This window comes from Rattus rattus, chromosome X, assembly GCF_011064425.1.
Source record: "Rattus rattus isolate New Zealand chromosome X, Rrattus_CSIRO_v1, whole genome shotgun sequence".
Lineage (NCBI taxonomy): Eukaryota > Metazoa > Chordata > Mammalia > Rodentia > Muridae > Rattus > Rattus rattus.
This window is the reverse complement of record NC_046172.1, coordinates 128,699,020-128,725,725: the sequence shown is the minus strand read 5'-3', so window position 1 is coordinate 128,725,725 and position 26,706 is coordinate 128,699,020. Positions and strand designations below refer to the sequence as shown.

General features: G+C 48.9%; 1 protein-coding gene across 1 annotated transcript; it reads right to left on the bottom strand.

Moving 5' to 3' along the window:
- Positions 1-1,136: 1,136 nt before the first annotated feature.
- On the bottom strand, positions 1,137-26,706 carry L1cam (L1 cell adhesion molecule). Its single transcript, XM_032889745.1, has 29 exons — positions 26,589-26,706; positions 16,634-16,819; positions 13,916-13,930; positions 12,904-13,009; positions 12,462-12,661; positions 11,303-11,425; positions 11,038-11,208; positions 10,319-10,430; positions 10,011-10,195; positions 9,722-9,853; positions 9,440-9,583; positions 8,732-8,843; positions 8,458-8,624; positions 8,201-8,357; positions 7,877-8,001; positions 7,610-7,720; positions 7,189-7,386; positions 6,871-6,941; positions 6,473-6,695; positions 5,356-5,477; positions 4,957-5,152; positions 4,740-4,862; positions 4,477-4,650; positions 4,212-4,331; positions 3,941-4,102; positions 3,469-3,606; positions 3,079-3,151; positions 2,972-2,983; positions 1,137-2,587 (listed from the first exon to the last, which is right to left on the bottom strand). The coding sequence occupies exons 2-29, from the start codon at positions 16,707-16,709 to the stop codon at positions 2,356-2,358; spliced, it is 3,780 nt and encodes a 1,259-aa protein (XP_032745636.1). The 5' UTR covers positions 16,710-16,819; positions 26,589-26,706; the 3' UTR covers positions 1,137-2,355.

Genomic DNA, 26,706 nt, shown 5'->3' with positions numbered 1-26,706 from the left:
CAGCATTAGGACTGGGGATTTTTGATGTTAGAGGCAAAACAAGAACTACAGAAAAGCAAAGGCAAGACTACAGTGAATGGAGGGGAGTGGATGCCTCTGTGGAAGAGCCTGAGGCTGGGCTGGTGGTGAGAACAAGAGGGAAGACATTTTGTTGTTGTTTTAGAGACAAAGTTTCACTGTATAGCCCTGAATGTCCTGGAACTCATTCTGTAGATCAGGCTGGCCTCAAACTCACAAAGATCCTCCTGCCTCTGCTTCCCAAGTGCTGGGATTAAAGGGGTGCACCATCATTGCCCAGCTATTTTTTTCTTTTGAAGTTTTTCACTGATTCTGTCATTAATAAAGAAGTAGCTGATATCTGTAATTCCAGCACTCTCAAGGCTGAGATGGGAGGACTGCATAATAGACAGCTCGGGGCCTGCATATAGGCCTTAAATCCTAGTTACTTGGAAGGCCAAAGTAGAAGAATCACAAGTTCAAGGCCACCCTGGGTTACAGAGTGACCTCAGGATCAGTCTGGGAAATTTAGTGAGACCTTATATCAAATAAAAGGTGAAAAGTGGGCTGGGGAGGTAACTCAGGTAAAGTATTGTTTATCTAGCAAGGTTCTAATTCCCAGTACTGAACACTCCAAGGATGGAATGATACCAGTTACAACATACTGGTTTACTTGAACCCCAAGTGCCAAGTGGACACTTATAAGTGGCTTTAGTTGCTGTGTCCTATTGGTGAAAAGGAGGTTTCCAGGTATGGGCCAATAGGCTATAGACTAAGTTGCAGACTGAGGGCTCGAAGACTTCAGAGTCCTCAGCCATATTCTGCCCCTTTAAGCGATTTTTACCTCCTTTAGGAATGGAGGATCCTAACAATGAGAGCTAAAGCTTAGTATCTCAAGGCCATCAGCGCAAAGGGAACCCTAGGGCCCACAGTGTGATAACAACATCCAAGGGGAGCAGATAACAAGACCTGTCAGTGAGATGGGATGCCCAAACTGTGGGAAGAAGCAAGGAAGGCAGAGCTGGGACTGTGGGACAGGGCTGATCACAGAGCTCAGGGCATCCCCTGCCCAGAGATGGAGCTTCCACAGCCTAGGACATGTATAGGGGAGTAAGAACTCATAGTAAAATGATGAAAGGTCTTTTCATTTCCAGGTTTTTATTTGCCTGTTATAATTCTGATATTATGTACATATATATATATTTGTTTTTTGTAGAGGGCTCATCAACAGACCAAGCAAAGGCATACAGGAAGACCACAGCTGCTGAGCAGAAGCACAGCAGTGCTGGGACAGCCAATCTTTGCTTTTTTGTGTGTGTGTCTGCTTTTATTTTTCTTGGAGTGAGATCATCAAAGCTAACTGCTATAAAATGGGGAAACCACCTAGAGACTCAGACATCTGCCTACACGCTAGTGGCATATGGGGAAAGGGCAACAGCACAAACTTTCAAAGTCACGGTGTATTTACATTCCCAACGTGAGGAACAGGGGAAGGGGCTGAGGACGAGAACTGGGGGCAGGCAGGGCTGCTAAGGGGTCCTGGGGTATGGTGGCAGCAGGGAAAAGTCTAGCCAATTCCAGTAGGAAGAGGTCTGCCTATCTCCAGCAGTGAGAGAAGCCACTTCGATGTTCTCTGGTGGGTATCGAAGGCAATATGAGTAAGTGTGTGTGTGTGTGTGTGTGTGTGTGTGTGTGTGTGTGTCCTGAAAGGTGGAATAGCAATGGGAGGAGGGTGTAAACCTAGTGTGCTAAGGGGGTGGGGGACAACTCTGGGCTTTCCAGATGGCCTCTTCTACACAGGTGGCCAGCTTGCTCAGGTCCCCATCCTGATTGGATCAAAAATGGCAAATGGAGCAGATGGTGGGGACAGAGTTCTGTCTCCAGTCAGGCTAGCCAGGGAGAAAGAAGAGGTGCCAAGCTAGTCCTGAACAGACCCCACCATGCCTGTTTCCAGTCAGAAAGTGAGGACAGCTTCTCAGAGATGGCTCAGAGGACTCTCCTTTGTCTTCTCCCACAAACTATGGCCTCTCTGTCTAAATGGGTCGGCAAGGCAGCACCTGAAGATCCCTGATATGGGAGTGAACTGCCCTGAGCAGGGCAAAGCAGCGTATGCCCAGGAAAGGGTGCAGCTGGGTTTTGGCAATAAAGAGGGTAGCAGGTGGTAAGAAAGAGACTCGAAGTCACAGTTCCTCTCTGCTCCAGTCAAGTCTTCCATGCTCTGTGGAAAGAAGGAAGGACCTCGATCCCAAAGTCAGCAGGCCAATGGCATGGTGCATTGGCCAGGTGTCTTGGCCCCTGGCTCTTCTGCACCTCTGGCCCTGGGCCCAGCTTGGTCCTGCCTCACATGACTGGACCTTGCTATTCTAGGGCTACTGCAGGATTGATAGGAGAGGTAGCCCCTGAGCTGTCATTGCCTCCCGCTGCCTCCTTCTCTTTTTTGCCACTGTATTGGCCGATGAAAGAGCCATCCTCATTGAACTGGACATCCACACTGCCCCCATAATCAGCCAGACTGTCATCACTGCCTAAGGGTTTGATGTCTCCATTGAGAGATGGCTGGCTGCTGCCGAAGGCCTTCTCTTCATTGTCACTGTATGGAGAGAAGGTAGGGTATGAGTAGATGTATTGCAGGGCCCTGGCAGAATACCCTAGCAGGTCACCCTAGTAGGTTCTTGCCCTCTTTTATTTTCCTGTCCATACAGGAAGTTTTGGGACTCATCCTGAAACACGTCTAGGAGGTCAGGCTGTATGCATGATGCCACAAGGCCTGTACCTACTGCTGGAGCTTTACTTGGGGTTAAAGGCAGCCAGAGGAGTTACAGGCACCCAGCAACTAGGGTCTTAACACAAGAATAGCTGGGTAATGTTGGTCTCTCCCTAAAAGGGTAACTGATGGACCACCAAAGGAAAAGTGGGGGTCCCTTCCTCCCCAGGCCCTGAGCTCTAACTGGTCATCCCTAGTGTCCCATCTTACCTCTCCAGGGACCTGAAGTCACCCGAAGCACAGAAAAGAGAGAGGAGTTGAGTAAGACGCAAAGATCAAGCAGAACTGGGCCAACCCCTACTTCTGCCCCTGCTCACCTGTACTCGCCGAAGGTCTCGTCTTTCATGGGCCGGGCCTCGGAATCTACCTGAGTGTCCTCCTTGTCCTTCACTACAGACATATCAGAGGAGTCAACTTTTCCTGCCCACCGCCATATTCTGGGTTGCTTTGTGCTAAGAGCCCCCAGTACTGTCTTAACAGCCCTTAGAAACCTTCAGAGTGACCCACCCAACCCATGTGGATCCATCCAGCTGCCACTGGTGTAGGCGTCTGTAGCCCCAGCCTGGGAAGAAGTCATCTTTGGGCTGCACCCTACCTCTATGAATATGCTTGTCATGCAACTCCCAAGTTTGGGCTCTTGGGATAAGGTTTTTTCTCTACTTTCAGCCGTAGCATCTTTACCCGAGCCCGCACATTTTCCAGGTTACCTGAATATTTGCCGCCCTTGCTGCGTTTGATGAAGCAGAGGATGAGCAGGATGAGGAGCAAGAGAATGATAGCACTGACAAAGGCGATGAACCAGCCCTCGGAGGCAAAGCTACCTGTAGTAGAAACTCGCACGGGGCCTGAAGGCACAGAGCAGGAAGACAAAGACCAGGCTTTGGGATGAGCTATGCTGCTAACAGGCATGCTACATTCCTAAGCCTGAGCAGTAGCCTCTAAGCTAAGGCATAGTGCTTAGGACCCATTTGAAGCTATAGGGGACATTTGGGGCCAGGAGGTACCACACACAGCAGCAGGTAAGGAGAGGGGGGAAGAGAGCCCTCTGTAGATGGTGCAGGGAAAGCCCAGATTTCTGGGAGGCAAAAGAGTGGCTCATGCTGCTAAGGGCTGCATGCAACAAACCCGGCAGTGGTGCCCAAGGCTTCCTGGCAGAGGATAGTGGCCTCAGTGCCTCACCAGTGCCATTAGTCTTCACAGCCAGATGGTGCAAGAGGACCTTCTCCTTCATCAGGTGGATCTCATATTTGGTGTCAGGCTGTAGGTCCCACTGTGTGTAGGAGCTCTGATTGTAGCTCACATATTGAGGCTGAGGCTGGTGATCAGGGCTCACTTTCCCTTCTGTACAGATGAGACACAGTGGCAGAGGGACTCAGCAGGAGGACTGGAGACACCTTACAGATAGGGACAAAACCTCAGCTCCCTACCCCAAGGATATCTCTGCACTCACCTGGCAAGGCTTTGAACAGGATGTGGAACCTGAAATTGCACTGGCCCTCCCGAGGGACCCAGGAGACCACACTGTAGTTTTCACCTGCTGTGGCTGAAATGTTGCCAAAATCTGGCTTGCCTAGAGAATGTAGGAGCAAAGGGGGACCACAAGGCTCTTCAAAGGCCCACTCTCCTGAGATTAGCCTCCCAGTCAACCTCCTCCCTTGATCAAGCACAAGATAACTATCAAGACTAACACCGCCAAAACCCTTGCTTCAGCTCACCAAATAGGGCCATAGTGCCTCCTTCACGCACAATGGCCTCACCAGGACCCTGCTGGGTGGTGGCCTGAAGCTGGAAGCGGTACTGTAGATCAGGGTTGAGGTTGGTGAGATTATGAGTCCGGAGCTCTGGGTCCGAAAGGTTGAAGAACAACTGCTCTTTGCTTTCCCCATCCACTGTGGAAAGAAATAAGAGGCTGGCTTCACTTACCAGCTTCGGTCTTTTCTAGATCTCCCAGCCTCCATACCAGGTACAGTGCACATACAGGGATGGTAAGAGAGCAGGTAGCCAGTGAGCACTCCATTGTGGCTGAGTGGTGGCTGCCAGTGCAGTAGCAGGCTAGTGTCCGACTGGCACTCCAGATGTAATGCCTCAGGGTGGCCAGGCACTGTGGAAGTATAAAAGGGTAGTAGGTCCTCACCTGAGTCCAAGGAGAAGGGGCAGGGGATGCAGGTATAGGGTAGGGTGGCAGGCAGACTCACCTCCCTCTGGGGTGCTGAAGGTCCATTCACTTGCAGGCCCTAAGCCCCGCCCATTAAAGGCCTGTACCTCCACATGATAAGAGCTGTAAGGACGCAAACCACTGAGGATGGCACTGGTGGTGTTCGCAGGTACCACCATGTGACTTTTGTGGACATGCCTCTTGCTGTGCTTTCTCTGACTGCCCTTCCACCAGTAATGTTACCTGTCCAGGGGGCCAACAAACCTCATAAGAGTAGAAGTCATCGATTGAGCAGGACGTCCAATACATGTTCCTCGCCACCCTTGTCATAGGCCCTTTTCCCCCAACCCAAGAACTTCCAGAGGAGCTGCTCACAGACAACAGAATTCCCACCCTCAGTATTATGACATTCCTCTTTAGTTCTCCCCATACCCTGAATCCTTACATTGTATCCCCTGAGGTGGCCCTTAACCTGGGCCAAGTCCACAGGCCTCCACCTGACCAGCACAGTGCTTGAGTTGAAGATTGTGATGTCTTCAAGCTCAGGGCTCACCTGGGGGTCTGAAAACATCCAGTTATTTGGAGAAGACATAAGCCTTCACCTAAGCCAGCAGGTCAAACTCCTTCCCACAGGAAAGCAGGCTGCATGTCACATGAGGGACTATTCAGTGATGAATGGGGCTCTCCAGGAAAAAAGTAGTAATTTACACAGAGAAACCACAAAAAAAATCTTGACTGGGTGCTCAAAATTACCAGTCGATATGCTCCAGACTCAAAGAAACCCACAAGGTATGAAACTTGCTTTGGTAACTAGCTCTTAGCTGACATGCTGGATCTAAAGTAAGTTGAATTCTTTTACATTTTGAAATATTTGCATATACATAATAAGATGTCTTGAGGATAAGAGGATAAGTTCAATTCTAAATCTACAAGGTTTCTTTCTGTAGTCTGGGCTATCCTAGAACTCAGTATGTGTCCTAGGGCATCCTCTAATATATGCCTCAGCTTCTGGAATGCCACACTTAATATTATACCAACATGTACATAATTTGGAGATAGTCTCCTGGAACTCAGCAAGCACTATAACAAATGAGCTACATCCAAGCGTTATATATACTACATTATTTTTAGCAAGCGTGTGTTTTCACTGATCCAACACAAAAAGTCAAGTGTGGAATTTCCCAGTGGGTGCCATATTTCAGCTCCTGGAACATTTCAGAGTTGGGATTTTCTGATGAGGGATACTTAGCCTATACCAGACACTCCCTGGACCAGACAGAGGAAATGCTGCCAAACATAGTGCTGGCTCATTCAACTGCTATTTCTGCTAATGGCAAAAGTGCAGCAATTTGAGCTGTGCAGAATTTCATAACATCACAGTATCTATGGGAAAGCATGTCTTTTCTTGTAAGAATTGTACAATGAATCACTGAGGGATGGGGGCTGGCAATGGCAAATGGAGTGAAATACACATATGGACAGGATGACATGCATGAGGATTCCAGTCCCCAGCTCTCAAGCCCTGGGATGTGGGCCAAGCTCACTCCAATACTCACAGTCTTCCCCTGAATAGCCAATGGTGACCTGGGGCTCAGGGCCCTTCCCCTGGTTGTTCACTGCCTGGACTTTGATCTCATAAGGCACAAATGTGGAAGTGTTAGACACCACCAGGAAGGGGTCGCTCACGGTCTGTTCCTTCCAGGTCTCCTGTTTGCCCAATGGACGCCACTGTACACGGTACTGAATCTCGGGGGCATTCCAATCCATCCACCGAAGGGGCTGGGGGAGGCCAGCAGATAAGAAGCCATTGGTCAAGAGCGCACATCTTCTCTGCCTTGTCCCCCAGCCCAGATATCCCCCAGGCATTGGCTTCCTCTTTACTACAGCCAAAGGACAGTCAATAGCTGTGTCCTGGCTTGGTGTCCACAATGCAAATCAGGGTAGGGACCCTCACCTTCCATGTGATGACCATATTGTTGGTCTCATTTCCTTCCCCTCTCACATCCACAGGGTTCTTCTCTGGGGCTGGAAAGTAATGTGTCAACTTATCAGTGCTGTAGCAAGGACAAGGAACAAATGGCCCATTCTGGCTCCTGAAGCAGTAAGCCAGTAGCACCAAGAGTACAACAAAGGCCTCCTTGTTGCCCCTGGAACTCTGGAATCAGAGGATATGGGCACAGCATGCCCTCTCTACACCCTACCCACAAAACCTGGGTTCCAGTGACTACCACCCCTTTCAGGTTATCTGGGAGAGGATGTTGCCTTGGCTTACCTGCCTCAGGTGTGACTACAGTCTCAGAGACCGGGCTGGGTTCTCCAGAACCATATTTGTTAATGGCAGTGACCCGAAAGGTATAGTGGACATAGGGGGACAGCTTGAGGGTAGTAGAGGTCTGATTTCCTGGCACCTTGCCTAGACTGAACCATTTCTCAGGAGCCATTTCCTTGTCCTCAAATTCAATGTCATATTCTGCCAAGAAGCAAATCCACAGTGGAGTAATGAGCATATAGTGTAGCTTAGTAGGTAGGGCAATGGGGAGGTAGGTGCTATAAAGGAACCCAAGTCCCCTGGAAAACAAGTATAAGCTTTAGTGAGTCAGGCCATCCTGTGGCTCCTAAGAGAGGAGAATCTGAAGAAGAGGGACAGCTGGTGGTGGCGGTAGTGCAGGGGATGCTATACTCAGGTCTCTTACTCTCAATGGGAGAGTTGTGGTCTTCAGCAGGGCTCCAAGACAAGTGCACCTGGCTCTGCTTCAGCAAGTGGCGGTCGGACAGCTCCAGGTGAGGCACTGGCCCAGGGCTTCCTGAGGGTCACAGAAGATGGATTCTCATGGCAGGTGGATTGCCTAGCCTCAAGAGCCCCCACCTCCAACTCAGAATGTCCAGCAATTGGAGGAAGCACGGGCATGGTGGGTCAGAAGATAGGTACTCTTTGTACCTAACTCTATATTAGGACTTACCCACCACTAAGAGTTGTGCCCTGCTCTCCACCTCATCCAGTTCAGTGCTGGCCACACAACTGTAGTTGCCCTGGTCACTGTAGTCCAGGCTCTGGATGACAAGTTGCCCATCTTCTATGAAATACCTAGAGGTAGGGGCATACATGCCCCTTAGCTAGTGGCAGATGAACCACTTTCTGCCATTCCTGACCCTTTCCCTTGTCCTACCATGAACTTCCCCCTCTAAGGAGGAGTGCCTCCTGCCAGGATAAGGCTAAGAGGTCTGACTCCCAGTTTTTCTCTGCTCTCTTCTACCTAGCCCATTTTAGGGCTGGGGGCCCTCACTTGTCACTGTCTCCACGTTCCTGGAGGTCTCTCCCATCTCCACGCCAAGTGATGCTGGCTCGTAAAGAGGGGTCAAAGGAGGCCTGGCACGTGAATGTCACCCTTGCACCTTTCTTCTCAATTGTGCTCCGGGGTCCTTGTGTGATCTGGGTTGCTTCTGAGGGGAACAAAGAAGAAGACAGGTCACTTTGATGTTCTCCACAGACTTTGCCTCTACCTCTCAGGAAGTCTGACAGTCATGTGTGCTCATATCTAACCTTTAACCTGTAGGTTAGCCAAAATGGTCACATTGTTCTGGTCATTGGCAGCCTGGCAGAAATAGCGTCCAGTGTCATTGGCCTGGAGATCTCTGATGCCCAGCGTTCCATTGGCATAGGGGAAAAATCGTTCATCCTGAAGCACTGTCGTTCCTTCCTCATCCAGCCTAGAGCAAGCAGAGTCTGGCTTGGCCTAACCAGCTTGGCCTCCCTGCCCTCCTGGAATCTTTAGATGAGAAGATAGCTTAGAAGCCTCCATAAGATGGGCACTCACCACTGGACACTGGGAACAGGAGCTCCAAAGGCTTTGCACAGCAAGTAAGCAGTACTGCCCTCTACTGCCATGTATGTCTGATTGTCTTTTGTTAGGATCTTGGCTGGCAGCTCTAGGGGAAGAATGGTCTCAGGAGACAGGGTAGGTCTAGAAGTCCCAAGTGTAGGAGAATCCAGTAAACCCCCCCCCTCAGATGGCACACACAGACCTTTAGGAGCCATGTTTATTGGCTTCCTCATTCTAGGCTGTCCCTCTCAGCCTTGGTTAAATGGTTTCCTTAGACTTGTATGTACTTCAGCCACCAGGATTCTACCAAGTATTGAAGGCTCAAAGACCACTTACCATATTCCCCAAAGCCTTCCCTGGCCAGCCCCAAATTTCCCTGAGTATCTGGGACAGAAGTCATTAGACTATCCTGGGTTACATCTTGTCCAGGGTACACCTCTACTCAGACATGATGACAAGACCCTGCTTATTCTGTGACTCCCACTCCCAACTATTGTGAGAATGGAAGAAAGATGAGGTGAAGGCCTTAGAAAGTAGCAAGGCAGCCCCAAAAAGCTATGCCCCAACCAGGTGCTGGCTGAGTAGGTTTGGTGGACTGGAAGGAGAGACTGGGGGCTATGAGGCAAGGGTAAGCAGGTGGCTGGGGAAAAAGAAGGGACAGAGGGAAGGAAGGCAATCAGGAGATAAGGTCGCTGCACTCACGGACAACATAGATATAGGCATTGGCTAGTAGGAGCCCATGCTGGTTGCGAGCTTCACACTGGGTCACCATTGTGTCACTTGGTTGCAAATTACTCAGGATCAAAGACCCCTGCTCAATCCGGTACTTCTGGTCCTTGTTCACCTCTGTATGTAACAGGCAGGGCCCAAAGGCTCAGGTTAGAACATTGAACTTTGCTGAAAGCCCTCTTCTCCCTCTTCTTCTTCCCCTTGAAGTTTTCTTGTACTCCCTACACACCCAACCACTGCTGAGGCCCTGCTTACTCTCCATAGACATTCCGTTGATTCTCCAGGTGACCTCTGGTTGGGGCCTGCCCTGGACTTGGCAGTCTAGGCGGGCAGTCTCTCCTGGCCCATACAAATGACTCTGGGGCTTCTGCAGCCAGTATGGGGCAGCTGAGCAGGAGGAAAAAGCAGCCTGAGCCTGAAGCTTGCTTTGGCCCTAAGTGTAGGCCCTGCCCTCTCCCATGACAGTGGACATTGTAGGTCATCAAGCATGAAAGCCATTCTGAGGAGCCTATGTTAGCTGGGAAAGAATGTACCATGCCCATACCTTCCACAGTGACATAGTAGGCATGCCGAGCACTGCCCAGTGAGTTCTCAGCAAGGCAGGTATACTCGCCATCATCTTCCTCGCCCACATTGAGGAGCTGCAGTGTCTTGTTATGGTTCTGGTAGATAACACGGTCTGTTGGCATAGGGTCACTGGGGTGCAGCCACTTGATGGTGGGTGTAGGGCTGCCCAGGGTCATGGTGCCAAGGGAAAAGAGAGAGAAAGACAACAAAACCATTCAGTCCTGAGGCATAAACCTGTTGGAGGCCACCAAACACCAGCCCTCCACCCTAGAAGTCCACACTCACAATCCCTCAGCAATGCACTCCAGGATTAATGACTGGCCCTGCAAGGCCACGAGGTGACTGCTGGAGTTTGTGGGGAAGAGCAGGCGTGGCTTCCGGTCAATCATGCTGTTGGCTACCAGGAGAAAAGGAGTGAGTCATCAGACTTAAGAGAAATTGGACATCTCAATGGGGCCCTAGGCCTCTGTTTGCTCCTATGTTAGAAAGAATGGCTGCAGTATGGCTCAGTGGTAGAAAGTTTGCCTAACATTTGCGAAGCCTTGGGTTCCAGAAAAATAAAAAGATGTCTGATGGGTATGGTGGTCACATTGGCATCCATTCATAAATTTGAGGCAAAAGAATCATGAGTTCAAGGCCAGCTTGGTCTACAGAGTGAAACTATTTTTTTAAAGTGTGTCCTAGCAATATGTGGTAACATATGACTCCAATCCGAGCACCTGGGAAACAGAAGTAGGCAGATTTCTTTGAGTTTGAGACCATTCTGATCTGCATAGCAAGTTCTAGGCCAGCAAGAGATACAGAGTGAGACTCTGTCTCAAACCAAAAAACAAACAAAAAATCCATCTATCTCTACCTTCACCACATCAGAAGGGATCTTAGTGGGTACATTTGAGAGCAATAATGCCTTGAGGGTATTTGTGGTTGTGTGCCCCTTTTCTTGGGGGCTAAGTTGGAAGTCAAGAAAAGAGTGGGATAGAGTTATCACAGATTCTGGGACTCACTGGGCTTGACCCGGAGGTCAATAGGTTCCTTTTGAATGATGGTCCGGGTGCCAGGGAAGTGGGCATTGCAGATGTAGTCTGAATGATTGTCTGAGGTAAGCACATTGGCAAAATATAGGTCTCCGTTCTGGCCCATGGACACCCGCTCATCTTGTTTGATGTGCAAAATCTCTGCAGAAGAAGAGACAAGGTGATGGAGGTGGGAATCTGTTGGAGAAGACCCCCAGCCCCCATGTTCCAGGCAGCAGCTCCTTCTGTCACCCACTGCTGTTCATCCAGTAGATCCTAAGTGGGGCTGCACTGGGTGGAGGATTGCAAGGTAGAACTACTGATTCTCCTTCCTCCACTTCCACGGGTTTTACAGTCTCCTTCGGCCATTTGGGGGCACCTAGAAAGGACAGAGACTGGCATTCTCATCTTGATCAAAACAGTTGAAGACAGGAAGGAGAGATGGGAGGTCATGGTGATTCACAAGGGTGTGAAGGGGCCAGGTGGAAGTTCACATAAAGGGAGGCAAAAATTCTGGAGGTTTATAGTGGGGATAGGAGCCCCACAGTAGAGATGGTAAGCAGGAAGCCAACTGACCAAGAAGGGTTAATCCACCACAATTCTCAGCCCTCCCACCCATCCTGAGGAAAGTACAAGAATGGTGGGGGGAGGCTGAGGTGCAGCCGTGGGGGAGGGGAGCTACAGAGGGATGCAGGAGCCACAGACCCTTCCATCATCTTGACACAGGAAACCATGGCAACGGTTCCCAAGGTAACTGAAGAAGAGAGTGCTTCAGGAGGCAGAAAACTCAGTGAGGATGGAATGCAGAGGGAAAACCCCAGGGAAAGGGCGACACATATAAAGACACAGCTCTAGAACCAGGAATGAGAGGGATGGAGAAGCCAAGTTAGAGATGCAGGAGTGGAAGACAGCAGAGACCAAAGTGGGAAAACCAAGAAAAGATAAATGGCAGAGATAACAGAGATAAGCTTAAAGTGAAAGGGGGAAAACCCAGGCAGAAACAGCAGCTATAAAGGCCAAGCCAGGGAGTGACTCAGAGACAGGTGGGCAGACAGGAAGGCAAAGTAGACCCTGGTGCAGTCACCCACCCATTTAAGCCAGTCCATGCCCCAAGCCCACCAGCAGTGATCATAAGGTAGGCACCAAGAAAGACTAATAGAAAGAAGGGACAATGAGGTAACAAGAAGTTCAGTGAAAAAAGAGGGTGAAAGGGTGAAATAAACTACTGGAGAAAATAGGAAGGGAAAATGGGGACAGCTAGGGTGGGGTGAGGGTTGTCAGGGCATCTAAGCACCTCACAACATGACTGGCTAAGGAGCCAGTGGTTGCCAGTCAGGCCCCCACTCAGCTCCCAGAAGCTAAGGAACTTCCTTTCAGGTACCCCAAGCCCTTCCTGGCCCTGCAGTGCTTCGCACCCTCAGCCACGAGCTGGATCTCATGCGACATGGCAGTTCCAAGCTTATTGCTGGCATAGCAGCGATAGATGCCCTGAAACCTCTGGGCAAAGCTGTTGTTGCCTTCGATGGTGAAGGAGCCAGAATAGGGTGCCTCGTGTACCACTACACCCAATTCTTCCTTAGGTTTGAAGTGGATGCCATCTTTCGTCCAGCGGAACCTGTGGACAGAGCATGGATAAGAGGTTCTAGCACTCAAAACATACTGCAACATGACAGGAGTGAGTGTTCCTGAAGCCAGGGAACCCCAGCTGGTGGGACCAGTGTAGACAGGGACTCAGGGTCACAACCCAGGGGATCTAAGGGTTCTAGACTCAGAAGTTAGGTGACCCAGGGAAGCCTGAGGGCTAGAGGCTAAGGTCAGCTGTCATGAACAGAGTGTCAGAGAGTGGGGAGCACTTACTCCACTTGGGGTGTGCCTCTGGCTTCACATTTGAGGCTTATGTCATCTGTTGGGAAGACAACTAGGCGCCGTGGAGACTGTTCTGTGATGACAGGTGGCTCCAGTACTGGAGATAAAATAAGAAAAATGGGGAAATTTATGTCTGGTTGATACCATGGCCTCAACCTCTGTCTCAACCTGAGGATAGCAGGGCACTTAGGAAGCCCATGGCCAGTGAGAAAAGGAGAAGCTAAGAGACACAGGGAGTCAGAAATGGACACATGAGAAACAGAGAAAAGATACCAATAGAAGTTGGGAGAAAGGAGAAAGATATAGACAGGGACAGACAAAGAGAAAAAGACAAATAAAGGCACAGAGAGAAAAGTCTATGGCCATATTAACCCAAATGAATCTGATCTCGAATGCTAAATAGGCCTGGTTAGTACTTGGATAAAAGATATAGAAAGAACAAAAAGTAAAGAGAGACAACAACAAAAAAAGAAAGAAAGAAAGGAGAGAGAGAGAGAGAGAGAGAGAGAGACAGAGACAGAGACAGAGACAGAGAGACAGAGAGAGAGAGACACTTGAGGGCAGAAAGCAGATGGATCTCTGGGTTCCAGGCCAGCCTGATGTACAGAGTTTCAGGAAAGCCAGGGCGACATGGAGAAACCCTGTCTTTAATAACCCTCCCCCAAAAGAAGAGCAATTCCTAGTGGGAGGAGATGGCACCAGCGTGACAGCAATACACAGAAACAGTGTGAGAATGACAGAAATTCCAACAGAAGCAAAGATGCTAAACTCAGGTGAGAGAAGAAGCCAAGAGGAGCCTCTGGATTGAGTTAAAGGAACAAAAGAAAAGGGACCCGAGCTTCCCCCACCTAAAAAAAAAGCACAAACCACAGCCATTTACAGTACTATAGGAAAAATAAGTGTTCTCCAATATACAGAACAAAGGTGTGCTGGCTCAAGCCCAAGGCCCCTCCCCCTCCCTGATGGTGGCCTTTAAGTATGCTCTCCCACTCCTCCAACTTACCATGGTGTCCTTTATCTGAGAATCCAGACAGCAAGGGAGAGAGGGAGAAAAATTCTGAGGCAGTCCCAATAGGGCCTGATGGCAGGAGGAGAAGCAAGCTGGAGCAGACTCCCATAGAGACATGGAAAGGATATGGAAATTCAGGGACACTGGACAGAATCCCTGGATGGCACAACTTCCAAGAAGAAAGGCTTCACCAGATATAGCCCCAGGATTTGTAGACCCAGAAATACAGAACTTTTGTCTTTAGTAAAGGGTATTGTTATAGTCCCTGGCAAGGTTGGGTAAGGCCCACAGAACTAAACTCTTCTCCCAAGATGCCTTGGAAGATTTGGAAGCAGACAGCCTGGCAACTGGCGCCTTCCCCTGCTCCAGCCCACTTCCCTCCTAATCCAATTAGTGCAGCTCAGTGTTTTCAATTAGGAAGGCCCGAGCCTTCAGAGCCTGGTGCCCCTCCTCCTCAAGCCCTCCCAAAGGCCCTGCGAGCATCTGAGTCTCCATAGCCCTCAGGACCTGCCCCAGCCATCCTTCTCTCCTTCCTTCCTCCCAGGACACCACCAAGCTCCCTGGGGCAGAGGAGCTGCCACAACCCCAAGACTCAACTGAGCAGCAAAAGGATGTAGAAAGTGGAGAGAAGAGAACAAGAACACCGGTTTGGCTCTGAAAGCTTTGCCTCTGCAGACTTCAGCTTTAGCATAAGGCTCCCAGAAGAGAAAAAGGGACTCCCTAGGAAAAACACAGAGGTCTATGATCTGGGGAGGAGCCAATCTGAGTGCAAGAGAGTGACAACAGTGACAGAATAAGGGGAATCAACTCAGTGGAAGAAACAAGAAGAGAGACAAAGGAGTCTGGAGAGGCTGGTGAAGGAGAAATGGAGGGCAAGTCTCACTAGGTAGACAGCATGTCTGCCTGCTGCATCATCTCAGAGCAGTACCAAGGGCTGGTCATTGCCCAGGGCAGCCCCAGAGCTTCTCTGCTCTCTGGCCTAGTTATCTGTCCTTGTTGCCACTTTTTTCTAAATCTACCCTGCCCCCACCACACAAAAGACACACCCAGGCAAGATGGACCAGTCCATCTGGCAGCAAGGCAGGCTGATACCCAGCATAAGGTCTTGGCATTTTAGATTAGAAAGCAGACCTTGAAAAGCAAGTGAAAGACAGAAGGAAGGGCCACTATATGTCTATGAATATGCAAAGTTAGGGTCTGGCACATGTGTGGATATCCTGGAATGTGCATATCCAGTATCTGTTGGTGTATATAGGTATATCTGAACACATGTACAGACTTGTCTGTGTGTGCTTGCATTTCAGTGCATAGTGCTGTGCTATACAGCCCCCATGTCTGTATAGACAATTGCTCCTTGATTTCTGTATAGATAACTTATTTAAGTGTAAATCACCAGTGTGTATTTCTGTTGGTGTGTCTTATTCCATTCATATCTCTGTGCCTAGTTGGAACGAGGTCTGTTTCATATTCCCAGCACACTTATATGCCTGTAGGCATCTCTGGGGGATAAGGAATGGGTATACAGATATTTATGTGAGTGTCTTAACCTCTGTGCCATCAATTTCTCTTCACCTCCTCCAAAGTTTGCTATACCCTGATGTCAAGTGACTCTCAAGTTCGCCTCTCTTGACTCCTATCCCGTTCTTAGCAGTCTTCCCTACACCTGCTGTGGAGCTTGCCTCTCTTTATGTCCAGGTTCAGAGATAAAGATAACAAAGTGGACAAGGATTGAAGCCTAATAACTCAATATGCATAAACATTATCATATATGGTACCGTATGAAATGCTTTCCTACAGGATGACAACCACTTGGTGCAGTATGCATACAACTCTTGCTGAAACTTGGGAGGAAATCTCATCACAGTAAACATACCCTTCATTTGCATACATTCTCTACTCACCCATATTCATACACCCATCTTACTACAAAGAAACGTTACAGACAAATACCTGCACATCTCCACAAACCTGACCCTAAATAAGTTGGAGTGACTCACAGACTTACTGAAATAGGAAATTAAAATCATATCTATTAGCAATCATCTACCCAGTTAAAACACACACATCACATACACACACACACACACACACACACACACACACACGAACAAGCCAACTCAAAAGCCTAGTCCCACTCTACAGATATACTCCACGATAGCCACACACTTAATGTGATAGCCCTCCAAGTATCACAGACACCTGTTCCAATCCTTTCCCAATGCCTCCAAATAATTACATCCCCAAAAGCTGTTGAGTCAAGACCTGGTTTTTTTCAAGGTGTCTTTTCCTGCCTCAGTTAAGAGACAAGACTCCCCAGGGCCTAAGATGGGAAAAAGCTGAGATCGTAAGACTGCCCATTCTCCTGGCTGCTACATCCACGGAGTGTAATCAGAGGGAATGGAAGCAGGGAGTGGGTTTGGAAAGGTGCTCATGCTAAAGGAGAACAGAGGAAAGGGTCCAGAAGGATGTCTTGCACGGTCTGCTGTCCGTGGTACTGGACGCATCATGTATGTTCCTGTCCATGGTGCTGACACTCCCTATGCTTTCTTCCTGATCATTCTAAAGGTACAAAGAGTCCTGGGTAACTCTTGCTCACCCCATGCTACAGAAGAAGTGAGGGCTAAAAGTGGGGAGAAAGTGAACAGGTGAAAGATAAAGAAGAGCTCAGCACAGCAGCGGTAGGAGGTGCTGAAGCTCCCTCCAGTTACTCACATTCATCAGGAATCTGTATGAGCAGGCAGGGGCTGCAGAGGAGAAGAGGCAACACGTACCACAGCATCATGACCATCTTCCTGTCAGCTCAGCAGCTCAGTGCAGCACAACTGGCCAGATTCCACTCACCCTCTCACTGGTGGTTGGTTTCCAGCGGTACCTGCTGACGGGGGTGGGGGTGGGGGACTTGAGAGAAGGGAGGAGGGAAGGTGGGGGAGGAGAGAGAGAGGAAGAGAGTGGATGAGGCAGCCATTAGTGACTAACATCTAAGCCCAGATCTTGGCTCCGTCCCCAGCTGGCTAGCTTACCCCCCCCACACACACACACATTTTCCTCCTTCCTACTCTTTACACAAGCAATTCCACCTCAGAAGGAGAAACTTGTAAGAGACTGCCTTGGTTGGGACTCCAGGTTCCCTTTCATTCCCTTCTTTTGGTTTGTGCCTTTCTGCTAGCTGACTATCCAGCACCAACTAGTTACCACAATTAACTCCCCTGTGGGTACGTACTATCAGCCATGAGTGTGTTGATATACCTGCCTGTAAGCAGGTGTCCAAGGGTGGTGCATGGATGCAGATCAGCATGTGGGGAGTATTTATGTGGTTATGTATGCATACATTGATGTGTGTGTAGAGGAATCAGTGTGTTACTAATAGCTTTTTCTGTGTCTGAAAGTGCCTGTGGAGGATGAATCCCTGTGACTCTAGTTCGCACACATAAATGTAAAGAATGTTCCTTGTAGTTTCATTGTTATCTTTCTAAGAGATGAGTGATCCCTGGCAGCTATCAGAACCTATAAACTGGAGGCTTGGGGAACAGGGTAGGAAAGTAGAAAATGGGCTCAAGATAGCTGCATTTCATTTAACAGGCTCAAGAAAAGGAAGAGAGGATGAAAAATAGACCCTGTTCTTAAGAACTGGGAGAAAGATAAAAAGCATTTCCTTGCTACTCTTCAGGCCCCCGTGGACAATAGTGGAAGCTATGTCCTTTCTATTGTTATATACATGTTCCAGGCCAGGGTCATGGAAAGTTCTGGGACGTTTCCCAAGATATCTCTCATGTCTGGCAGTCTCAGTACCTGGTTCTTTTGTTGAGTCTTCAGAGTTCAACTACTAGATGCCCAAGTCATTCCAAGTATGTTCCGCTGGATACGGTGGGGCCCAAAGACTTGTGGTCCAAGACAAAGATTAGGAGAAGATATAGACTTCCAAGAAAACAGACCACTTTGACCGACACAATAAAAGACATGAAAGAGGTAATGATCACTCCGAAAAAATAAAAAAAAAAAAAAGGTAATGATCAAACAAACATTCAGACAAAGGAAGAGCTAGGGTTGTTGGGTAACTGAGTTAGATACCCTGAACCACAATCTGGATGTCCTCAATAAATTCATCCAACCAGGATCTTATCAAAGTAGAGGTCTTCATCTAGAACACCTAAGTTTCAAAAACAAGTAAGTGGGACTGATAAGATGACTCCATGGGCAAAGATGTTTGCCACCAAGCCAGAGAGCATGAGTTTGCTCCCTGGAGCCAACATAATGTAAGGAAAGAACTGATTTGAACAAATTGTTCTTTGATGCCCAAGTAGGCATCCTGACATAAACACACAAATTAATAAATATTAAAGAAAGATTAAAACACCCAAAAGGAAGATCAAAAGCCCTAGAATGTCATGTTAAGGCATCTGAACTCCATCAGGAGTCAATTTCACACCCGGGGGTGATCTGAGAGTAGCAGTCAACTTGTAGCTTTGCCCTCCAAAGCTGGTGAGGGTGGCAGAGCACCAGAATGGGTCAACATAGCTGGCCTCGAGGCCAAGGGAATGATTTAAACAGTAAGAAGTGGAAAATGGATGATCAGTCCAAATCTTCAAGAGCTGAACTGGGGCCCAGAATAGAACAGTGGTTTTGTTTTACCAACACCTCCCCCAACAAAGCCAATGATAGCAGGGCCAGGCAGCCCCAGGCAGCCTTAGTCTTGACTTCAAGGCCTGTAGGAAGCAGTGGGAGACTTAGATCAGAGAGCAAGGGATCAAACAACAGCCTTGGGAGCTCTGAGCCCTGGTCTGAGAAGGGGGTGGGGTGGGGAATGGAGCAAGGAAAGCTCAAAGAAGGACTGCCCTGTCTGGGAGGATGCTTTGATTCTGTGTGTTGAACTGGTGATTTCTACCAAGCCACTTCCTCATTTTCCTCCAAACCTATGATCCCAGAATGAGGTTTGTTATACATGCAAGGTGAGGAGCAGGGAGTAGAAATATTGTGTTATCCTTGTATGTGTCCCATCCTGGATCTATCTTAATAACTGCACATTCAATTTATTTTTATGTCTCCTAATATTATTTGTTATCTGTCTTGCCATGGTCTGAACACTCAGAGACAGGCATGAAGGAGCCAGAAGATTGAGAAGCCTTTGACAGATAAGGGGGGTGGTCTCTTCTGTCTCTCTTCCCACTGCTGCTGGGTCTCTGATCTCTCACCATTCCTCAGGCAATTATAGAGAGAGCTAAGGTTGTTAGCTCAGCAGGCCCTGACCCCCCATCAGCTCTATGGAGGGCAAAGGGGGTGGTAAATATTCTACAGATGGAGCCAAGGCCCAGTCTGCCAAGGGTGACAGACAGAGTGAGAAAAAGGCAGGAGGAAGCAGGAGAGTCTGCGAAGCAGGGTTAGGGGGCTGGGAAGAGATGACAAAGACAGCTGTTAGAAGACTAGAGAGCCAAGAGATAAATAAGATGGAGAAATATAGAAACAGAGACCTAGGCAGCAAGTCCGGGGGAAAAGGTATAAGGAATACAAAGGATGAGAGATAGGTACAAAAAGCAGTGCAGAGAAAGAAGGATGAGGGGTAGGTGTATGCACCTGCATGCAGGCCACTGCTACCTCCCTTTGCAGTAGTCCCAGTTCCTGGGTAGATTGGGAAGGGAGAGGTGACAGGCCAGAGTTGGCGGGGGAGACAATGAGCTAGGGTCAGTGTGGGGGATTTCTCTGCTTGGAGGTCAATCTGGGTCCAGAAGCAGGGCAGGGAGAGTAGAGATGCTGAGTACTGAGGCCAGAGAGACAAAGCACCACAATGACAGTGGTAAGCCCCTGCTCACTTATGGCACTGGAGCAGGAAGACAGTAAGATAAATGACTCACTGTTGACTAATGCACATGTCCCAGAGAACAGGTGGAGGTTCCTACAGAAAGGAGGCTTATGAGAGGGAGAAGCCCCTAGAGAAGTTTAGCAGATCCTTCCAAGATTGCAGCTGAGTGCACAGCAGCACAGAATAGGCAGCCACCTGACTGGGGAAGGTGCAGAGAAAATCATAGGCACAACAGTGTGTGTGTGTGTGTGTGTGTGTGTGTGTGTGTGTGTGTGTGTGTGTGTCCCAATCATGTACACCTATCACTGTGTACACCTATTACACAGTTGTGGAACGTAAGACGAAGGTGAGAATGCTCCCAAGTGAAGCTAGCCTCCAATTATCCTAGCCACATTGTCAAAAATCTTTTATGGTCAGGGAGAAAAACAGGTATAGCATTAATTGTGAGGAGCAGTCCAGGAGATGAGAGTCAAGACCACAGGAGAGGGCTCAATAACAGCTCTTAAGGAGCCTCACCTTGGCCATTCTATGTCCTGCCTGAGTTCCATGGGGAGTCCTCTTGTCTACACCACACCATGTTACTGTCATTAGTGCTGCATTTCTGGCAAAGTCAGTTGCCAGGAAAAGGTCTGAGAGGTCATGGTACCTGGCCGAGACTTAGGGTCATTGTTTCAACCTCTGAACTTTCTCTCTCTGTCTGTCTGTCTCTGTCTGTGTCTCTGTGTCGCTGTCTCTGTCTCTGTCTCTGTCTCTCTCTCTCTCTCGCTCGCTCTCGCTCTCGCTCTCTCTCGCTCTCGCTCTCTCTCTCTCTCTCCAAGGGTGCCCTGCAAATGCACTTGGAACATATGCCTAACCAGCTCCACGACTGCCACTGCTGGTCTTTCCCAAAGGAGAGGCAGGAAGAGAGCCCTTCAAAGGCGGATCAAATAATCTCCAAGCTTTCTACTCAGTGTCTAGGGAAATGGCATCAGGCCAGAATTGGGGCAGTACTGGGGTCTCAGTGCTCTGGGTATATATATATATATATATATATATATATATATATATATATATATATATATATATATATATATCAGGGACAGAATGGATGGCAGGTACCTATCCCTCAGGCCTGGGAGGAAGAAGACATTTGGTATTCTGTTGATAGTGACATGAAGGTATCATCGTCACCTAAACCTTATTCACTATGCCCCTTTAAAGCTTTCTCCCAACCAAATAGGTTGTGGCTTTTGGGTTTCTATGGTGATGGAGCCTCACAGCAAAGGTGGGGGAAGCCTTGTTGTAGCTTTTTGGGTTATTTAGATAATACATAAAGAAGACTGCTTGAGAAAGTCCCTACAGGTATCTACCTGGAAGTCCAGAAGTCTTAGACTCCTTCCTCTTTATCTCCTCCTTAAGGGGAGATTGAAGAGTGTACACCCCATTCAGTCTCAGCCTTCCTTATCCCAGCCCCCTTACCCTGCCTGAGGCTTCTGTCTCCAAGGCAACTAAGACTCACCTGTTAAGGACTATTCTTAAATGATGGAAAGGGAGCAGATGGAGGTTAACCCTTTGTGAGGAAGGGAGGGAGGATCCTTACCATTGGCTGGTTCCGTCTGACACTCCCTCAACCATGATCTCTGTCAGCTCCATTTTCTTAAGTGAACTCATAGCGCTTACCACCTACCAGGGACTCTTCTAAGCACTTTCCACAGACTCATTTCATCCTTATTAGCTCCATTTGACAAGTGACAAAATTGAGGCCCAGAGCTGAACTGTGTGCAGAGCTGCCATAGGCACTCAATAGGGGTGGTGTTTTAAATGGTGTAGAGGCTCTGGAAGCTGCCAAAAGCTCCTCTAACATCCTAATTTGTTTCTGCTTGGATCCTATAGAACCAGAGGCCTGGTCAGGATAGTCTCCAAGCCATTCTGTCTCCTGGGGAAGGGCTTATTTGCTAAGCAAATGTAGAAGATAGGGAGTGGAGTATTGGGAGGACGGGCATGAGGAAGTCTCATATAAGCAACAGCATATCTTCATGGAGCAGGCCTGACCCAAACAACATATCTGCCCTTCTACTTGGGTTCCCCTCAGCTTGAAGCCCTCCCTGTGAGACTCCTATAGCACCACTTCAAGTACTCAATTAAACAGAAGGCTAACTGCTTTTCTTGTTGGACTCAGAGGCAGGCTGGGTTTCTTTGTCCCCTCACTACTAGCCCAAATCTCAACCAAAAGCACACAAAGGTTCCTCTCTCCAGCCAGAGTTTAGGGACAGCAAAGCTCTGTTTTTGTACTAAGGAGTGATAGAGACCAAGCAGGAGTCAGAATTCACCCCAACAGGGCACAGACCAGGATTCAGCTTTCCAGAGCCTTAGAGGCAGAGTCACAAAGCAAAAGCAGGTATCAGGGTTCTCCTGCCCCTGAATTTCATGGGTGAGGTAGGATGAGCTTAACACTGAGGGGCAGAGGAGACCACATGGATTCATTCCTTGGGTGAGGGGCCACCAAACAAATAGATAATCCATGTGTACTAGAGATTGTGAGTAAATATGATGAACAGAGAGCAGCAGCTGACTTGTCTCCGATTCCAAAATGACTCCTGGAAGTGGCTCAGACACTGCCAGGCCCCCCAGCAGACCAGACCCTTGGGGCTTCTATTCCCAAAGGGTTAAAGGGCAGAAGAGGCACAGGAAGCCTGGGAGTGGACAATGGTGCTTCTGTCCTCCTTATGGCTTAAGCATTCCTAAGGAATGAACGAAGCCATCTGGGGAGGGGACCCAAGGGAATAGCCAAACCCTTGCCTGGTCAGAGGCTCTGCCCCCCAGCATAGACTCTGTTAGAGCCACTGAAGAGACCCATGTAGACACAGGAAGATGTGCATGTGTGCATGCTGTCTCTCAAGAACATACATACAGATATACAAATATGCACAGACAACCAAATAGGAGCCCGATGCAAGTAAACAAGACTAATGGAAGTTACACAAATATACACATGTGACCAGATACATGAGCCTCACACATGCAAATAAAAATACTAGAATGCACACACACAGGCTCAAAGCTTCCCAGCAACCCGACTTTCCCATGCAGACCTCCAAACTTAGGGCTACCCTCCCCCATTTCTGCCTGGCACTGGATGCTTTATACTGGAGTTCTGAGAAGGGAGGGGGCTCATAAAGAGACAGTCTTCATCCTTCAAATTCTATCTTCAGACCAAAATTGAGACAGACAGGCTCCAAAGTCCTCACGGACAAGTGCATATTCTACTACCTTCCTGCCCCACCCATCTGCTGGTTTAGGAAGCTGACACTACTGGGTTTAGATGCCAGGGACTAGCACAAGTTGCTGAGTGGCCTTGCAGCTTTTTAACTTGGAAAAGCTGTGGCAAGTTTCTGGGGCCTTGGGTTGGGGGCAATGGACAAAGAAAAGCTTCCAGAAAGGCCAGCAGATCAGATTCTCCCCTCGGCAAAAGAACTCCTACCCTCCTCTGACCCCTCACTCTCTCTCCAACCACAGCCTTTTAGGAAGTCACAGAGACCCTGTTGATATTTGGGAAGCAGGTAGGGTAGTCATCAGATGCTCCTCTCTACCCTCCAAGTCGGGCAAGGCCATATGGGAATGTCTAATCCCAATTCAGGGACATGGAGACAACTGAGATACACTAAGACTCACTCCTATTATGGGGACTAGCAACTCTGTGCCAAGCTCATAACCATCAGGAGTTACTGAGAAAGGGGAACACCTTAGGGGAAGTACAGGGTGGAGCAAAGAAATACACAATAAACAAAAGGGCAATCAGAGTAAAGGGCACCAACTGGAAGGGGAAGTGGGAAGACGGGTCAGGGCCGAGGGAAGACAGAGGAGAAAACAGGAGGGGGAAGGCTGTAATCCACCTTCTATGGGCGAATGTAGTAAGAGGATGGCCCAGGGAGACAATAACAATGTTAGGGAATGCAAGGAGCCTGGAGAAGCAGAAAAGATGAACAGATTAGAGCAAGTGACAGATGGCAAGGTTATAGGACCTGAGGAATGAGGCTAGTGAGGGTCCATTCTCGTTGGCACCATACAGGGACCTAAGCCTTCCCCATCCTGGGAACAGGTGATAGGGCAAAGACACTGACAGCTTGGGGCACAAGTCCTGGAATTTAGATCCACACCCAGAGCCAGAACTACATGTCACCTCCTCACACCTTGTCCATAAAGAGAGGCCTAACAGATCAGATCTCCACATGGGACCTCAATTCTACTCCATACCCTGGACACATGTAGTGATAGGATCCTTGACCTAGGTCATTTTTGCAAGGTCATATCACCCTCACAGTCCAGAGGAGCACTTAGTTGTTGTCATTTTGGTTGGTACCATTTACTGTGAAAGAGATCTTGCATAAATCAATGAACCACCACTCCTCATGTGATAGCCAGCAAAACTGAGGCCTATCATCCCAGCATTCAGAAAGGTAGAGGCATGAGGGTTGCTTTGAGCTTGATATCAGCTTCAGCTACACTAGAGTACTAGATCAGCCAGAGTTAGAGTGAAAAATTGGAAAGAAATCATGAGGCAGAGGCAGTTGATTTCTGAGTTTGAGGCCATCCTGGTCTAAAGAGAGCGTTCTAGGACAGCCAGGGCTGTGCAGAGAAACTGTTTCAAAACAATTAAAAATGAGAAAGAAAGAAAGAAAGGAAGGAAGGAAGAAAGAAAGGAAGAAAGAGAGAAAGAAAAGAAGGAAGGAAGGTAGGTAGGTAGGTAGGAGTGAAGCTAAAGTTAAAAATACGGCCTGACTGTCTTGAATCACTGAACTGGGCAACAGCCAATATGGTACACTCATATGTCCCCTTCACCTTACCTAGTCAATCATGGAAAGTGCTTCTCTTGGAAAGTTCCTATCCCTCAGTGACAGAAGAGGGAAGAAGCCAACCAGGGAGCATAGCAGAGCTTCCCTGTCTGCTAGCCTTCCTTCACTGTCTTCCTTTTTCCCTTCAAATTATCATGAAGAAAATAAAAGGGAAATCTGTATTTCAAAGGGACAAGGATGGTATTGGTGGCTGGTTACTTACATGTGCAGTCTGCCCCAAGAAGGCACTCAGCAGTGGAAAATCTATCTAGCAAATGACTACCCCACCCATGGTTGCTCAGTCCCTGGGCAGTCATTCTGTGAACAGCCCCCATGCCTGGCCATGGTGCTCTGCAGAAGGCAGTAGGCTGGGCACTGGGGGAGGAGTCTCTTGGGAGTAGGTAGTAGCAATCCAGGAGAGCTGTGCTGTGATGAATGTCGAATGTGTTTCCCTCTCCTCGGTAATCAGATCACAGGCAATTCCTAATTTCTTTTGTTCTTCTCTATTTCAAATGTATTTCAATAAGTTGCTTTTGTGTTTTTCAAATGTACTGTAACAAGATATATTGCTTTGGGGATTGTGCACACAAAAAAATAATACAGAATGACAGACATTGAAATACAGCAAGGAGGCAGAGAAGTGGGGAGTTCCCAGTCCCAGCCCTGTCACCAACTCGACATGTGCCCACAGACCCTTGAGGGTGACTGAAGGCTTGGTGCCTGAATGGTAAGCATGTCTATACAGTGCTGCATAGATGTTGGGCTAGGTGAGAAGCTAGGTTTGTCACATCCCACCATCTGCAGCAAGGAGCCCACCAGAGGTGAGGCCCTGGGTAAGCCCCACCCTAGTCACCCTACTAAAGGCCCATAAAGGTGGGAAGAAAGGCTGGTGGATCTATTCATCACAAGGGCCATGTGAGTCAGCAAAGAAAACACTGGGCTGCTAGTATCCTCTACCACTGGAGTTACATTAATCAGGATCAAGACATCTATCTACCTGAAAGGGATGCCAGGCCCCCAGGTGGTCCTGCCTCCTTGAGACAGATGGATATGGGTTCTAGATACTAGGTAAGGAGCAGTGGGTTATATCTGTTGTTCTTTTCAATCCCCATCAATCGACACCCTAAAACTCTGAACTAGATAGAAGGGAATAGGGTATGGAAAGGTCCCTCCTTCCATAATTAAACAGAGAGTGTAAAACAATGTCCAAAATCGATCCAGTCTCTACAGAAAGAGTCCCAGGTACCTTGCTTCCAGAAATCCCTGGTCCTGAGTAAATGAGGCCCTTCATCCCTTTTTTTACCTGATGGACCCATGGTCTACACCCATGTGCACCCACAGGCACATCAGTGGGTGCTCAAATCCATCTTATTAGTGTAGTCTTTATTGGCCAAAGAACCTAAGGAAGGTTCTGCGCCTGAGGAGACTGGTTTTGCAGCTCATTTGAGGGGATCCCCCGGAGGAAATTTGGAAAGGAGGAGGTGAAGAACAAAGCCCCCTCCCCACTTTGGGGTGGAGGGGCAGGCAGCGCCCATCCCTGTTCCTTCTCCCCCTCCCACTGCTGGAGAAGCTTCGTCGATCTCCCCCACACCATGCTATCACTGGGTTCTCCCCCACCCCACCCGCAATCAGGACTTTAGAATGGGGATGAGGAACAGCCACGCCCAGAGCCACACCCCACGGCGGTCGACTGGGTTAGATGGACGTTCTGCTGGGATCACATTTCCTTCTTCACACACGCATACACCCACAGGGATATGTCAACTTCAGCCCCACTTGCCCACACAGAACCTGCCTGACCACTCCTGTGCCCCTCCCTAAGCATGCATTTGGGGAGCCGCCCAGTTACCCCTCACCTGTCGGGCTCTGGCACCTAGCCACTTTCTCCAAACCCATTCCAGACCGCAGTGCTCAGAGCCCGGTGCCTAGCATGGGTGGGGCTCCAGCCTTCCTACGCTCTATGAAGAGGAGGCATGAAACCAGCTCCCTCTGCGCCCGAGGCAGAGCTGGGTCTGGAATGCAGCCGCTGCTGCGGTCAAGGGGACAAATCAGTCCGTCTTACCTGCGCAGCTCCGGTTGCCAGCCCAGCCTCTGTGCACGCCGGCCTCGGACCCGCCACCCAGTGATGCCGCTGCCGGCGCGGATGTTGCTGCTGCTGCTGCTGCTGCTGCTGCTGCTGC